At 44.8% G+C, this 13,766-nt stretch overlaps 4 protein-coding genes across 4 annotated transcripts; 1 reads left to right on the forward strand and 3 right to left on the reverse strand.

The window, feature by feature from the left end:
* Window positions 1–484: 484 nt before the first annotated feature.
* On the reverse strand, window positions 485–2,603 carry PCOAH_00042770 (Uncharacterized protein; the record flags this gene model as incomplete). The annotated part of the gene is made up of 2 exons (XM_020061061.1): window positions 485–2,259; window positions 2,537–2,603. The coding sequence occupies 2 exons, from the start codon at window positions 2,601–2,603 to the stop codon at window positions 485–487; spliced, it is 1,842 nt and encodes a 613-aa protein (XP_019916488.1).
* Window positions 2,604–4,607: 2,004 nt separating this feature from the next.
* On the reverse strand, window positions 4,608–7,304 carry PCOAH_00042780 (Uncharacterized protein; the record flags this gene model as incomplete). The annotated part of the gene is made up of 9 exons (XM_020061062.1): window positions 4,608–4,750; window positions 4,879–4,999; window positions 5,174–5,230; window positions 5,416–5,469; window positions 5,570–5,650; window positions 5,780–5,821; window positions 5,942–6,028; window positions 6,166–6,465; window positions 6,627–7,304. 9 exons carry the CDS (start codon window positions 7,302–7,304, stop codon window positions 4,608–4,610), a joined length of 1,563 nt encoding a protein of 520 aa, XP_019917002.1.
* A 786-nt stretch (window positions 7,305–8,090) lies between these two features.
* Window positions 8,091–9,461, forward strand: PCOAH_00042790 (Elongation factor Tu; the record flags this gene model as incomplete). The annotated part of the gene is made up of 1 exon (XM_020061063.1): window positions 8,091–9,461. One exon carries the CDS (start codon window positions 8,091–8,093, stop codon window positions 9,459–9,461), a length of 1,371 nt encoding a protein of 456 aa, XP_019916713.1.
* A 250-nt stretch (window positions 9,462–9,711) lies between these two features.
* Window positions 9,712–11,679, reverse strand: PCOAH_00042800 (Uncharacterized protein; the record flags this gene model as incomplete). The annotated part of the gene is made up of 1 exon (XM_020061064.1): window positions 9,712–11,679. One exon carries the CDS (start codon window positions 11,677–11,679, stop codon window positions 9,712–9,714), a length of 1,968 nt encoding a protein of 655 aa, XP_019916573.1.
* Window positions 11,680–13,766: the final 2,087 nt, after the last annotated feature.

Genomic DNA, 13,766 nt, shown 5'->3' on the forward strand with positions numbered 1-13,766 from the left:
GTTCAGCTTAACCGCTGCACAGCTCCGCCTTTACTTTTTCGAAATTTTTTTTTAATTGAACTCCTGCCTGCACGGATTTAAACGTCTCAGTGGGGCCTTATAATTGGTTTGGTGTAACAAACGTGGGAAAAAAAAAAAAAAAAAAAAAATACACACACACCATGAATAGGATTGATAGGATGCGCGCTGGCGCCGTACATCCGTACCCGGACAAATGGCAGCATGGGACAACGGCGTGGGATGCCGTTCCCGCTGCGTAGAAGTTTCAACAAATTAGCTCTCCCTTGCGTGCGTGTGAAATGGTGTCTGAGAAAGGGGGCATGATAAGAGGCGCATGATAAAAGGCGCGTAAGAAATAGCGTGTTAAAAGTGGTGTGTCAATAGTGGTGTGTTAAAAGTGGTGTGCCAATAGTGGTCTGTTTTGAACGGGTGTATTGTGACGGGGTGCACAAGTATGCCGTCCTACGCCGTGGCGGAGCCCCTCCTAGTTTTCCGCACCCGCTCCGAACTCCTGGTTCTTCTTGTTCTTGAAGTTGTTGAAGGGCTTCTTGTTGAATTTCTTGCCGTTCCCGTCCTCATTGTTGTAGTTATTTCCATTGTTGTAATTATTTCCATTGTTGTAGTTATTTCCGTTGTTGAAGTTACCTCCTTTGTTGAAGTTGCCTCCCTTGTTGAAGCCTCCTCCCTTGTTGTAGTTATTTCCATTGTTGAAGTTACCCCCCTTGTTAAAGGTGCCTCCCTTTTGGAATCCACCCCCTTTGTTGAAGCCGTTTCCACCTCGGTTGAAGTTGTTGCCGTTCCTGTTGAACTTGTTACCGTGGCCAAACTTCTTTCCGAAAAAGTTGCCACCCCTACCGTTTCCATTTGCCCCATCGTTATCCTGCCCATTGTTGTTACCACCTTGGTAGTTATTCCTGTTCCCCCTGTTGCCATACGTGTTTTCAGAAAAATTATTGTTACTATGGTAGTTGTTACCATTCAGAATCAACGACACGTGCACGTAATTATCCCCTATGAGAAGACCATCCTGTTCCAAGGATTTGAGGCAACTTTCCAAACTGTCAAATGTAATCTGTGCTTTGGTTCCTCCTGCGAAAAAATTAACCTTGGAAATATTTCCATATTTCTCAAACACACTTCTTACATCCTCCTCTGTAGTGTTCTTTCCAATGTGGGCAAGATTAACAGAACTAATAACATTCGGGTTCAGGTGAATTTTTATTGGGACCCCATTAAACTTCTCGTTGTACTTTGATGCGAATACATCCATGATGCTTTTTTCTGAACAGTATATATAGGCACCGTTGTAAAGTCGGTTAATATGGATTAGCAGTTTTTCCTCTGCATAATCATCGCCTAGTAATTCTTTCAAGTAGGATCTCAAATCCTCTTCCTGTGCGTCTCTACTTATGTTCAGTATAGTTACTATAAACTCGGTCGGGAAATCACCACCATCCTGAGCATCGTCCTGACCTTCCTCTTCCTCCACATTATCCTCACCGTCACCATTGACCATGTTGTCCTTTCCATTTTTGTTAAATTTCTGCTTCTTGTTTTTTCCCTTGTTGTTTTCCGCCGCGGCCATTTCGTTTTTCCTTTTGTTCTTTCCTCCGACCTGCTCATTGGCGCCCACTTTATTGTTGTTCTGTTTCTTCTGCTTCTGTTGTTGCATCTGTTGTTGCAGTTTTTGTTGTTCCGCTGCGTCGTCGTCGGAGTCAGAATCGGAATCCGAATCTGAGTCGAAGTCCGAGTCCGAGTCGGAGTCTGAATCTGAGTCCGACTTGTTCGCCTCCTTCGCCGCTTTGGCCTCTGCCGCTTTGGCCTCTGCTGCTTTAGCCCCGGCAGCTTTTACCTGGGCGGCCTTTGCCTTCCCTTTGGCTTTCACTTCTTTGGCCCCTTTCGCAGCCTTCACCTCAGCTGCTTTGGCCGCCTTACCACCCTTGGCTGGCTTCGCAACTTTGGTCTCTTCCTCCTCTGAAGAATCGGAGGAGTCAGAAGAATCTGACGAGTCGGAACTCGACTTGGACACTTTTGCGGCGTCCTTCTCTACGTTCTCCTCTACGTTGGTCTGTCCATTTACGGCCTCTCCGTCACTGTCATCAGAGGAATCCGAAGAGCTAGACGAGTCAGACGAGGAATCATCCTTCTTCGTGGCCTTACCTTTCTTGGCGTTCTTCTTCTTTGCTGCAACCGCGGACTTTGTTTCCGACTCTGCTGCAGTGGACTCCGTCACTTTGTTCTCCACTTTGTTTTCCTCTTCTAAGGTGGAAAAAAAGAAGGAAGAGAAGATGAATACGTGGTGCAGGGCAGAGGTAGACGAAGAGAGCGGGGCACACACAAACGATGTCTGCCCCTTCCGGCCCCCTTCACACTACCCCCACGAGGGTGCACATTTCTCATCAGAGATCTTGGTGAAATTTTGTGAGATTCATCAAATCTGTTCAGTCGCTTTTGGTTTTTTCATCATAAAGGGAAAGTGGTGCACCTGCGTAAAGAGGCGGCCAGAAGGGACATCCCTTTAAAGCGGCAAACTTACCTACTACATCCTTGTTCTGTGCGACGGTGTCGTTCGCTTTGCTTTTTCTGAATATTCCCAGGGCCATTATTCAAACGGGTATGCAATTAAGTAGGCAATCGAGTAGGTGGTCAAATTGGCAGACGTGTTCGCTGTTGCAGACGAAAACACTACGTAGGAGCGCCGCGTGCAGCTAAAGTGACACGTTAATCGCGCTACAAAAGGGCCTTCCAACAAGGATTATGAAAGCATAAAATGGAAAACTCCTTCAGCAAAATGTGCTTTTTTTTCCTTCCTCCTTAGCTAGTTTAACTCAAATAAATTTTGAATGGGAGGGTGATGGTACAAACGCGCATACTAAGCCAGCCAGCATGCCTTCAAATGAATCTACATAGGCAACATATAGTTACTCATGTCATAACTACATACGCAAAAAGGTGAGAAATGTCAAAAACGACGATTCTTCCTTCGGGGGGAAGGAACGAATTGGTTAGGTTATTATATTTTTCCCTTCTACAGGAGAATGGGGGATGCAAATTTTCGCATGAAAAATGAGGAAAAAATTCGCATAAGGATAACAAACAGAATGAAAAAAAAATTAAAACATAAAAACGAGAAAACGAGAAAGCCTTTATTTTAAATGTTTCTTTTCTTTTTTCCTTTTTTATTTTATTCAATTTAATATTTTTTTTTAAGGAAAATGCAGCTTATAGGAGAAGATTAAAAATTAAAGTCGCACGAAGTAAACTTTTTTCCGTGGTTTAAATTGACCCGAAAATGTAAATAATTGAAATTATCGTCAAAGGGAAATGGAAAGGTAAAGGATATGGCCTCCAAAAAACCTGGTGACTTTTTTGCAGCTCAGCAACATTGCAGCGGAGCAACGTCGTCGCCTCTTTCCCCCCTGCGTTTGGTTGCATTTTTCCACTGGCAGGAAAAAAAAAAAACAGCCAAACGGGGTAGAAGTATGCCCCCATACATATATATGTGAATAATATTCCCCCATGTTGAAATGCCTACATAACATGTGAATCATATGCAACTGTATGCTACCCGAGTATTTGCTACCCCGGTATGCAAATTCCTTCGTGGCGACGCCGCCGCATGCGCGTAGGTATAACCAGTGGCCTTCCCATTGGGTGGGCAAAAAATGGCTAGCCCGCCCCTGGCTGGAAAAAAAAAAAAAAAAAAAAAAAAAAAACAGCCAAAATGGCCTGCACGTATGTTTTTACATGTACATATAAAAATGTAAATCGAAATTTTACTTATATGTTATGCCAGCATATCCTACCATAGCTTACGCTTGCGATCCGATGCTCGATGTCGTTCTCGCACTTTTTTCCGCGAAGGTTATAAAGCAACGTTGGGGCAAAAACTAATCAGGTGGGAACATTATTTTTTCCCCACCCTTCTCAGATCATTTCCATGTGGAAATTAATTAACCTGTAAAGTTATTCGCCCCCGGTCAGGATGGATTACCTTCACGTTGCTTCGATAAGGAAGCGTCACCATCTCTATCATCATCACCATGCATAGGGGGCACAATAGTTCGTTCGAATATGCACAAACGGGAATGTGCCTACCTACTATTGTACATGTGGGCATCCTTCTCACCAGCTTGCCACCCGAGCGAGGATACACTTCCCAGCGGGAGAAACCCCTTTCGTCACGTCGTGCAAGGACCACGTTGAATTTCACTCCCCGTTGGTTATTAACTCGGGGGCTCTAACAATTGGGCATATTTCGTAAAAAAAAAAAAAAAAAATAACCCCACAAGGGTGAGCAAATTGGCTGTTCTGCTCTGTTTGTATGTACACGTGGGGGAGCAAACAGGTGAAAAATAACGTCGCGGAGAAGTAAAACAGTTGCCGCGGCGCATAAAGTGTCCCCGCGAGGAGCTGCCAACGCGGGGAAACAAATTTGAGCGTAATGAAACAGCATAGATTGGGGGCAGCAGGCAGGGTGAACTCAAAAAAAAAAAGATAAAAAAAAAAGGAGGATCAAATAGGGCAGTGTAGAATGTGGTTACTGAAAATGGGTCATCTTGTCGTAACTGACCGTATGCATGGCCGCCAACCCCCCTTTGGGAAAACTACATGAATGTCTCCTTCAAAGTTTGAAAAAGGTTAAACTTGTTTTTCTCCTGCGATACGACGATGCATTTTCCCTCCTGCAGTTGTCTCTCCGGCGTTTGGACGCGGATGTAAAATTTTATGCTACTTGTTATGATAAAAGCTGTTAAAAAAAAAATATGAACAGGCAAGGTGATTTTATCTACATGTGTGTGTGTATGCGTATCGGGGGGATACCCTTTACTAAATGGAAACAAACGCTGCAAAGACGGCGTTGCATGTAGGACTTACTCGTTATGTTGAAAACGATCAACTGGTTAAAAAAGACATAGTTGGCATTTCCTGTGTTTTTGCGCAACCACAAATTTGTTGTGACGAAGAAGAGTCCCAAGTTTCCCAGCAGTATGATTATCTTGAGAAGGAAAAAAAAAAAAAAAAAAAAAAAGGGAGGAATGCACAACATTATACACGGCTTTGTTAAGCAGTCTGATTCAGTAAGCGGGGGTTGAAAGAAAAAAGCTTCCCTATGTGGGTATATCTGTATATACATATGCTTGTGGGAACATTTCGTAAGAAAGAATCTTACCAGTTTGGCGAAGGGGATGGCATAAACTGTCCTTTTGTAATCAATTACGAGCAGCAGCTGAAGGGAGGGGGAAAATGTAGTGACGTATGGACAGAAGTGGGTCCTTTAGAAGGGGTGTCCAATAGTTGGGGGTGATTAAAGGTATTAATGAATCACCCCCAAGTTAAACCATGCAAGTGTATGTAGGGGGGGTGGACAATGGGGATACAACTGTTAAGTTGGCATGTCACGAAGAAGCATACCAAAGAAAACACAATGTCGTTCACCGTTATGTTGGGATGAAAAACTAGGGCAATCTGCGAGGGTGAAGTTATGGGGTAGCCTATGTGTGTTGTGTGGGGGGTGACTAGCGCAGAGGTACAAATGGTCGTGTAAAAAAAAACACGTGTTGCTTACACAAATCATGATTTTTAAATAAATCAGTGGCGTCTTCACCAGCCGGAAGAGGAGAGGGAGGGGGTAGAGGAACACGTGGAACTGCACCGGGGGGAGAAGCAAGGGTAATATTTGCAATATCAGTGAAGGGGGTGCTATAAATAGTGCTGCACGTTAGTCAGGAGATTGCACACCATGTAAGCTGTGCCCGCACCGTGTGTTGTCGTTTACATGGAAGAGGAACAGGAAGGAGTGGTAGTAGTCCCGGAACATCTGAGGAGGGGAAGGGGGGGGGTGATTACTTGCTGGTTGGGAGGCTTCTTCGCATACACAATTGACGTCAAACCAGCTACCACCAACCGAACAAGATGAAATATGTGCGAAAAGAATTACCGTGGAGAAGAGGTACCAATAATTTCCCAAGTTGGGCAGCAGGAAGAGGACCTTGTATTCGTTAATTAGTGTGTTGTTTAGGAAGGACTGCAGGGGGGGGGGAAGCAGTGAAGGGATGATTGATGGGATGAGGAGAATAGACAAATGTGACAGTTCGCAGTGGTGCTAAGTGGTCATCACGCATGATGCTGGATATTACTGCGTGGCGCTTTTGGGAGGCTTACCCAAGACCCCGAGTTGACGTAGGCAGAGGCCAGCAGGAGGAGAGCATACACACCCAGCGTTGCGATGAGCAAAGCCAAATTTTGCAGAAGAATCAGAAACATTTGGAGGGAGTTTATTGGCACCTTAAGTTTGTGCTTGTATATTATCCCCTGGTGGATGTAAACCACGAGGTTATTTACACCGATGAGAACAAGGATGAAGTGAAATGACGTGACGTAGAGCAGCATTGCATTTACAACGAGCGTTGCAATGAGGTTTTGTATAGACCGTTGGGGGGAGAGGCTTCGCTTCTGATTCTTCTAAGGGTTAAATAAAAAGACGTGGTTATTAGGAGGAGCTTAAAATTATCAAAGGAGAGGAAACTGTTTGTTAGAATGGTGAGGGGATTGTTCAGGTAAATGTTGGTCAGTAAAATGGGATCGATCAGGTTCCACTGCGTGTCCTGTGTGTCTTGATTAACATAGCGGAAGTAGGCTTCCCACGTAGCTAGGCGTTGCACTATTAGGAATAGGAAGACGCCTATGAGCAGATCGACTGCACAGATGAGGAGGAAGAAACGCACTTCAGGTCTGTTCAGCGGGGAGGGGTACGCCCCGCGTTTAGCATTTCCACCATTTCTATCCCCTTTGCAGATACCCCTGAAGAGCACAAATTGCAGCGCCTTAAGCAGCAGGGGGTTTATGCGCACCGTCAGGGAGGAGTAAACGTCTGCTGAAAGCCGTCCCAAAAGGTCACTTTCGTAGAGGTACTTTAAATTGTACAAATCTGAGTTGAAGGAGTAATGCATCGAATCATGTTTTACTAAAAACTGCTTCATTTTTCTATTGCGCTTATTCCTTTGGAAATATTCTTGCAGGTCCTTTGTATCGTTGATTTGTTCGGCGTGCAAATAATGTGTGCCCTCTCCCTGGTGGGAAAGACGTGCTCTTTTTTGGAGACCTCCATGGTCGGGACTCCCTTCCCTGTCAACCCCTATTAACTGGTCAATGTATTTGTATTCACTTTCGTGTAGGATGTGTGTGACATAAAAGGTGGTTAATCTAACGACCAGGCAACAGAGGAGTGTTGCAGCTAAGTGCCAGTGCCTTGGCTTGTGCGCATTTTTCGCGAGTGTAGATCCTCTGCGGTGGTTCATCATAAGGGGGTGTGCCACAAACAAAAAAAAAAAAAATAAATAAATAATAAAATATAGGGGATACAGGCGGGAGTTCTATCCAAATGTGTAAGGAGGTATATACAAGTGGGGAGAAATCGAATTTTATTTTCCCCATTTCGTGAAGCACAACATGGGGGGTGCTCATGGCACTTCGAATAGCGTTAAAAGAAAAGGTTTTTTTTTTTTTTTTTTTTTGCAGTGGTGCGGCGTAGGGGTTACAAGCAAAGATAACGCACCTCTGATGGATTTTTTTTTTTTTTTTTTTTTCTATCTTTTTGCTAATGCGCTTCGTATAAGGAACAGTCATCCAACGCTCATGTAAACAAGAAAAAAAAAATGAATCAACAAGGGTGACAACAGCGTTAGGCGACATGTGCTACACAAAATCGACCAAACTGAACGTCGAAGGTGTGGGAAAGTTGCTATCCAGCGAGCACCCGCGTAACGACCTATGCGTGGGCGCAGTGACGAAACTTTTTTCTACACCGCGAGGTTGGAAGTTATTAGGTTGACCTGAACCAACACAGCAACGTTTGGCGGGCCGCTCTCATAGGAGTAACTGCAAAGGGGGGAGCGGCAGGCTAAATAGCGATGCAATCTCCGAGGAGGAGGCGTTTCACCGTTATAGAGTATACCCCCCTTGCTGTGTGCTCCTCCCCACGGTGAAAGGATTCACACATACGTACCTACAATAAGTATAGGTGGTATAGCCAGTTTTTGTTCAACTTGGGGAGGACTGGATTCGTTTCGTCGCCTTTCCCCACCGAGATGATAAGCGCAAAAGGGAACCTGCGGGTGGTGCTTCCAGGGGGTGGTTTCCCCTCGTTGGTCCGTTCTGCAAGTCGGGTAGTTGACGGATTAGGAAGTGGCCATCCCGGTGGAAGGGGTAATCATTACTTTTCCATTCAGGAGAGGAGAAGACATGCGTTCTTCCTCCCGAGGAGATATTTCGCCATAGGAGTTTTCGAAAGGAAGAAGCCTCATATGAATATAGGAACGATCGGCCATGTGGATCACGGAAAGACTACCCTAACTGCAGCGATAACAAAAGTCTGTGCAAATTTAAACAGGGGGACATTCAAATCGTATGAAGAAATAGATAAAACGCCAGAAGAGCAAAAGAGAGGAATTACAATCAATGCAACACATGTAGAATACGAGACAGAAAAAAGACACTACAGTCATATAGACTGTCCAGGACATTTAGACTATGTGAAAAATATGATCACCGGTACGTCACAAATGGACGGATCGATTCTAGTGGTGTCTGCTTATGATGGGTTGATGCCACAGACGAAAGAACACGTCTTATTATCGAGACAAATTGGAATAGAAAAAATGATCGTCTATTTGAATAAAATAGATATGTGTGAGGATAAGGAGCTGGTCGATTTGGTTGAGTTAGAAATAAGAGAATTGCTCTCCTTCCATAAATACGATGGGGATAATATCCCCTTCATCAAAGGGTCAGCTCTAAAAGCGTTAAATGACGACCAGTCTGAATACGGAGTGCCTTCCATTTTGAAGCTACTAGATGCATGCGATAACTACATTGATGAGCCGAAGAGGAAAATGGATCTCCCCTTTCTTATGAGCATAGATGATGTTTTGCAAATTTCCGGAAAAGGGACAGTCGCCACGGGGAGAGTAGAACAAGGAACATTAAAGGTAAATGATTCCGTTGAAATTATGGGAATAAAGGAGAAGCCAATTAAAACGGTTGTCACGGGAATAGAGATGTTTAGGAAAACGCTAGATGCAGCTCAAGCGGGAGATCAAATTGGAGTCATGTTGAAAAATGTAAAAAGAAACGACATAACCAGAGGGATGGTAATTACAAAAGTGCCCAACCTTAAGACATACAAATCGTTTGAAAGTGATGTTTACGTTTTGAAGAATGAGGAGGGAGGTAGGAAGAACCCATTTTCATCCTACTACAGACCCCAGGCTTACATACGAACGGCAGATGTAAATTGCGCTGTCATTCTGAATGAGGATACGCAGGTCGCCAATCCGGGGGATAATATAAAGTGCACGATTGAGCTCATGTATCCTTTAGCTCTTGCTAGTGGGTTGCGCTTTTCCCTGCGGGAAGGTGGTAAGACCGTCGCTTCGGGGATCATAACGAAGGTCATCTAAAGGGGGTAGGGCGTCCAGCAGGGTGCCACCCCTTCCTCACCGTCTGACTATTACTTTTTTTAAATGTTAATGGGGGGGTCCACTTCCCCACTTGTGTGAACATATTTAGTTTTATGCAAAACGGGAAAACCTTAACCATACGTGGTGGTGGTGTACACTACTGCACGTGTGAAAAGTGAACCCTCCAACCGATTGGTGAGAGGGTGCACAGTCGGGGCGTTGCCATCACGCTGTCATGGTTGATCCCCTCTCAAATGAACAATCGAGACAGCTCCTGCATTCGATACTTCTCCCCAGTGACGGGGCACTCGAACAGGTCTTCCGATTTAACAAAAAGGGAGATGGCCTTTTCAGAAAAGACGCGACCCGCAGGGGTAGTAAAGGGAGGATTCTTCTCATCCATTACTTCACTAGTGTAGGGACAAACGAGGAAGCTCTTGGTCTTCTGTATATGTGGAACCTCCTTAATGGTGTGTCTAAGCTCATTGATGCACGTGGGGCATTTTGTGGACTTGTTCTTTCCACACTGGTCTGTCTTGACGACTGAAATGCCAGCCTTCAGTAGCAGTTCCAGCAGAGGTTTATTTTGGACACCCGTTATTTCTGAATAGACCTGTTGGAAGGATTTTATAACTTTACCCCACCTCCTCCGGTTGAATCGTTTCAACGCATCCGTGGAATGTCCCTTCTCATTCGATCCGTACAACCCAATATACGTCACGAGGAACTTCACATCTGGGGAAATCTGCTCATCCGGTTTGGACACTGTTTTTTTTATATACTCAATGGCTTCAAAAAATTTGTTCTCCGAAATTACACTAATAACAAATTGTAGATGGAGCTCTGCTTCTACATTTGAATCTATTTTTTTTAACTGAGACTTATACTTTTGACACCACTCTAGTGCCGGCTTGATGTTGTAATTTTTTAGCTCATTTATTATGTCTAGATATTCCTTATACACATCTGCATCTGAGTAATTTTCCAATTTGTATCTTTTTGAAAATATTTGAACAGTGTCAAAGAACCCGTATCTGGATAAGAACCCATCGACTAGCCAATTAATTCTACTCTCATACATTTCGAAGCGAAAATCATGCTTCAAATTTTCCAACTGGATATCTCCTTCGAAATAAATGTACTTCAATCGACTAGCCAAACGGTTCACATATTTCTCCAAAAGTAACTTTGATTCCATCACTTTGCTCCGTAATGATTCCATTTTCTCGATAATCGTATTTAGCTTATTCAGGTAAATCTCGTCCGTTAGGTTGAGTAGCTTCTTCTCTATGAACAGCGTGATGATGGTGAAATTTTTCTCTAGCTCCTTCTGAATATTTCGGAAAGAGTTCAGGATACACTTCAACGGGATCTGTATGAATGACTTATCTATTGCGTTTAGGGACAGCTGCTTGGATAGGTCTTCCTGCGATGTATCATTCTGCGTGGTTTGGGGCGGTGACGCCACCACCGGAGGAGGTTGCCCTGGTAGCTGACGTGCCTGCTGTGCCTGCCGTTCAGCCTCCTCATCGGACTTTAGCATCTGCCGCCTCATTTCCTCCCTCTTGCACTTTGCCTGCTCCTGCTTCGGCACGGATGCATACACCTCGACCACTTCGTTGTATAGACTGTCCTCATCCACGGAAAGGTAACTCACGTTGGACCACGTATCCACGTCGCAGTTGCTATCGGCGTCTTCGCACTCATCAGGGTTGATCATGACCTCCCTCTGCAGGGGGTCCTTCCCCGTGTTGATTGTTCCCCCTGGATGTGTCACTTCAACCTTATTTTTTATAATATTCTTTCTGCTCTTGTCACTACCCTCTGCATCTGCGGTGCTCGCGGCACAATTATCATTGCCCCCATGGTGTAGGTTATTCTTCCCAACAGTGGGGATCTTTCCCCCCGCCTTGACTCCCTGTTCTGCCTGCTCCGATTGACACAACTGATGCACCCCACTTAACGACATAATGGCCTTCGACGCATCATCAATGAAGGTCATATCTTTTTCTATTTTCTCCTCCACATTTTTGAAGACCTCATCTACGTTCTCCTTCTTACCCGTTACGTGGCGTTCGTTACTTCCTGGGGGGACATCACCTGTCTCTTCCGCTCTCTTATCTGTCTGTCCCTCGGCAGCATCTTCCTGCACTTTTTGCCCTGCACGGGGGCCTTCCACAGGGGGGGTACTTAACCCCTGATTGGGCTTCTCTTCCATCAGGGGATCCTCACAAGGGGTTGTGCATACATATTACAAAAGGTAACTAACCGCAGTTAGTCGTGATGATGAAGTATATGTGTGTGGGGGGGGGTGAATATGCTCCCCTTGGCCAACTCGGGAAGACCGTCCACTTGTACCACCTCGTTAGAGATTAAGCTTTCCCCTTTTTTGGGGGGGGGCAATCTCTTCCTGTTTTACAGTGCAGTTTGATGGTTTGCTCAAACGGGTGTGATAAAACTCAAGTCTTTGGTTCTTTCTCACTTGCATTTTTTTTTTTTTTTTTTTTTTTTTTCCTCTAAATAAAAAAGCTCCCTCTCCTTCTTTAACCGCAGAGCAGTGTAAGGAGGGGAGGGTCACACAAACAGTTGGAAGAAACAAAGGCGTGTGAAAGGAACTATGTTGCGTATACAGCTTCTTCGTTCTCCCATTCGGTGTTATGTGCACTGTGGAAGGCTCGACGATACTCACTTGTTGTGGTCTGCTTCCCCATGGCGATGCCGATTGGGGTCTGTTCCTTCGTCAGTCCTATCTGTATCACCACACTGATCGAAAGTTAAACGTGTGGGGAGGCTCCCCTGGACTCATTCACCGTTGCACGGCCAGCACGCAAAGGTACCTTGGCGCACACAAAAAAAAAAAAAAGGAAAAAAAAAAAAAAAAAAAAAAAACCAAGTGACATGAAAAGAGAATACCTCCACATGGTACATTTCCTTTAAAAAAAAGTGTTCCTTTTATGCAGTGTTTTTTTTTTTTTTTTTTTTTTTTTTTTCCCATTTGTGCGTTTTGGCCAGACGAGCACTGATCAATCGGTCGGTGTGTGCCAGGCGGAACTAACATTCACATTATAGCCCCTCACCTCAGCATGTCCCCCCCTGCACAGAATTGATATTCACGCAATGGGGGGAAGATACCTGTCCGTTTTTCTTTTAATAGTTAAATGAGGACAGACACGTGGAGAAGGGAAGGGCAGGACGGGGAAACGGACACTTACAGCTCCCACAGCAACATGTGCCTTTCCGTACCTTTTTTATTTATGTCCCCGAGTTTACCACACCGAATCGGAGTGATGCGCTGAGCAAACCACGGTGACATGCAAATCGTTTAGGAAAGCACCCCTAACGTGGGACACCAATCGAGTGAGACAATTGCGTGAACCACTGGAACGACTGCTGCGGCGGAAACAACGTTGCTGATTCATCTATTTCATTCGCACAGGCACGAATAATTTTGCTGTGTGACTGATCGCCCATGCGTAGGACCACATAGTGGACGCCATTCGAGTGGAGGCCTGTTTCACCACGTGGAATGCTCCACTGGTGGGTGTATTAAACTACGTTTGGCTAGCTGAGCAAAAAAAAAAAAAAAAAAAAAAAAAAAATTGACGTAATTTGCTTAACAGAACTTTGCAAATAAATGGAGACGCCAAAGTCTTGCAACGTAATTGCACACCGTTCATTGAATCCTTCGATACTTCCCAGTCGGTGGGGACAAAGAACAACCGCGCGTTTTCCACCACCCTGTCCGTCTACCCTTATTTGTTACATATGGAAAGGTACCCAATCTACTACGTTCTTTCGTTTTTCCTTGCTATACAAATATACAAAGGAGGGACAGGGAGTAAAAAAAAAATGGCACAACAGAATGCACCCAATTAATGACAAAGGAGAATATAAAACAATCACCCACGGGAGAGGTTTGTCTGGTCGTCTTTCCGATGGGGTGACAAAACATGGGTAGTAGCTTCAAATGGTGAGTACCTTGTACGGAATAAATACTCACATCCTGTTGAACCAATGTAGAGGGACGAGAAAACACATGGTACAGCGTTCGCATAGCGCGTCGTAGGGGGGAAGGCTTCCTTCCCATGCCTAATGTCGTGTTCTACACGGTGGGCAGCCTTCCCCCCAATTGGCATGCTCCCACATCCGTTTGTTCCATTTTCGCGTTATCCCCCTTCTATACATCACCGACCAAGATATGTTCAACGGCCAACGGGGCGTGAGCGGAAAAAAGGTGTACCTCCCCTGGGGGAAAAACATATATTTTTCTTTTTTCCATATCAGTATGCCACACGTACAATAAAA

This window comes from Plasmodium coatneyi, chromosome 12 (genome assembly GCF_001680005.1).
Source record: "Plasmodium coatneyi strain Hackeri chromosome 12, complete sequence".
Lineage (NCBI taxonomy): Eukaryota > Apicomplexa > Aconoidasida > Haemosporida > Plasmodiidae > Plasmodium > Plasmodium coatneyi.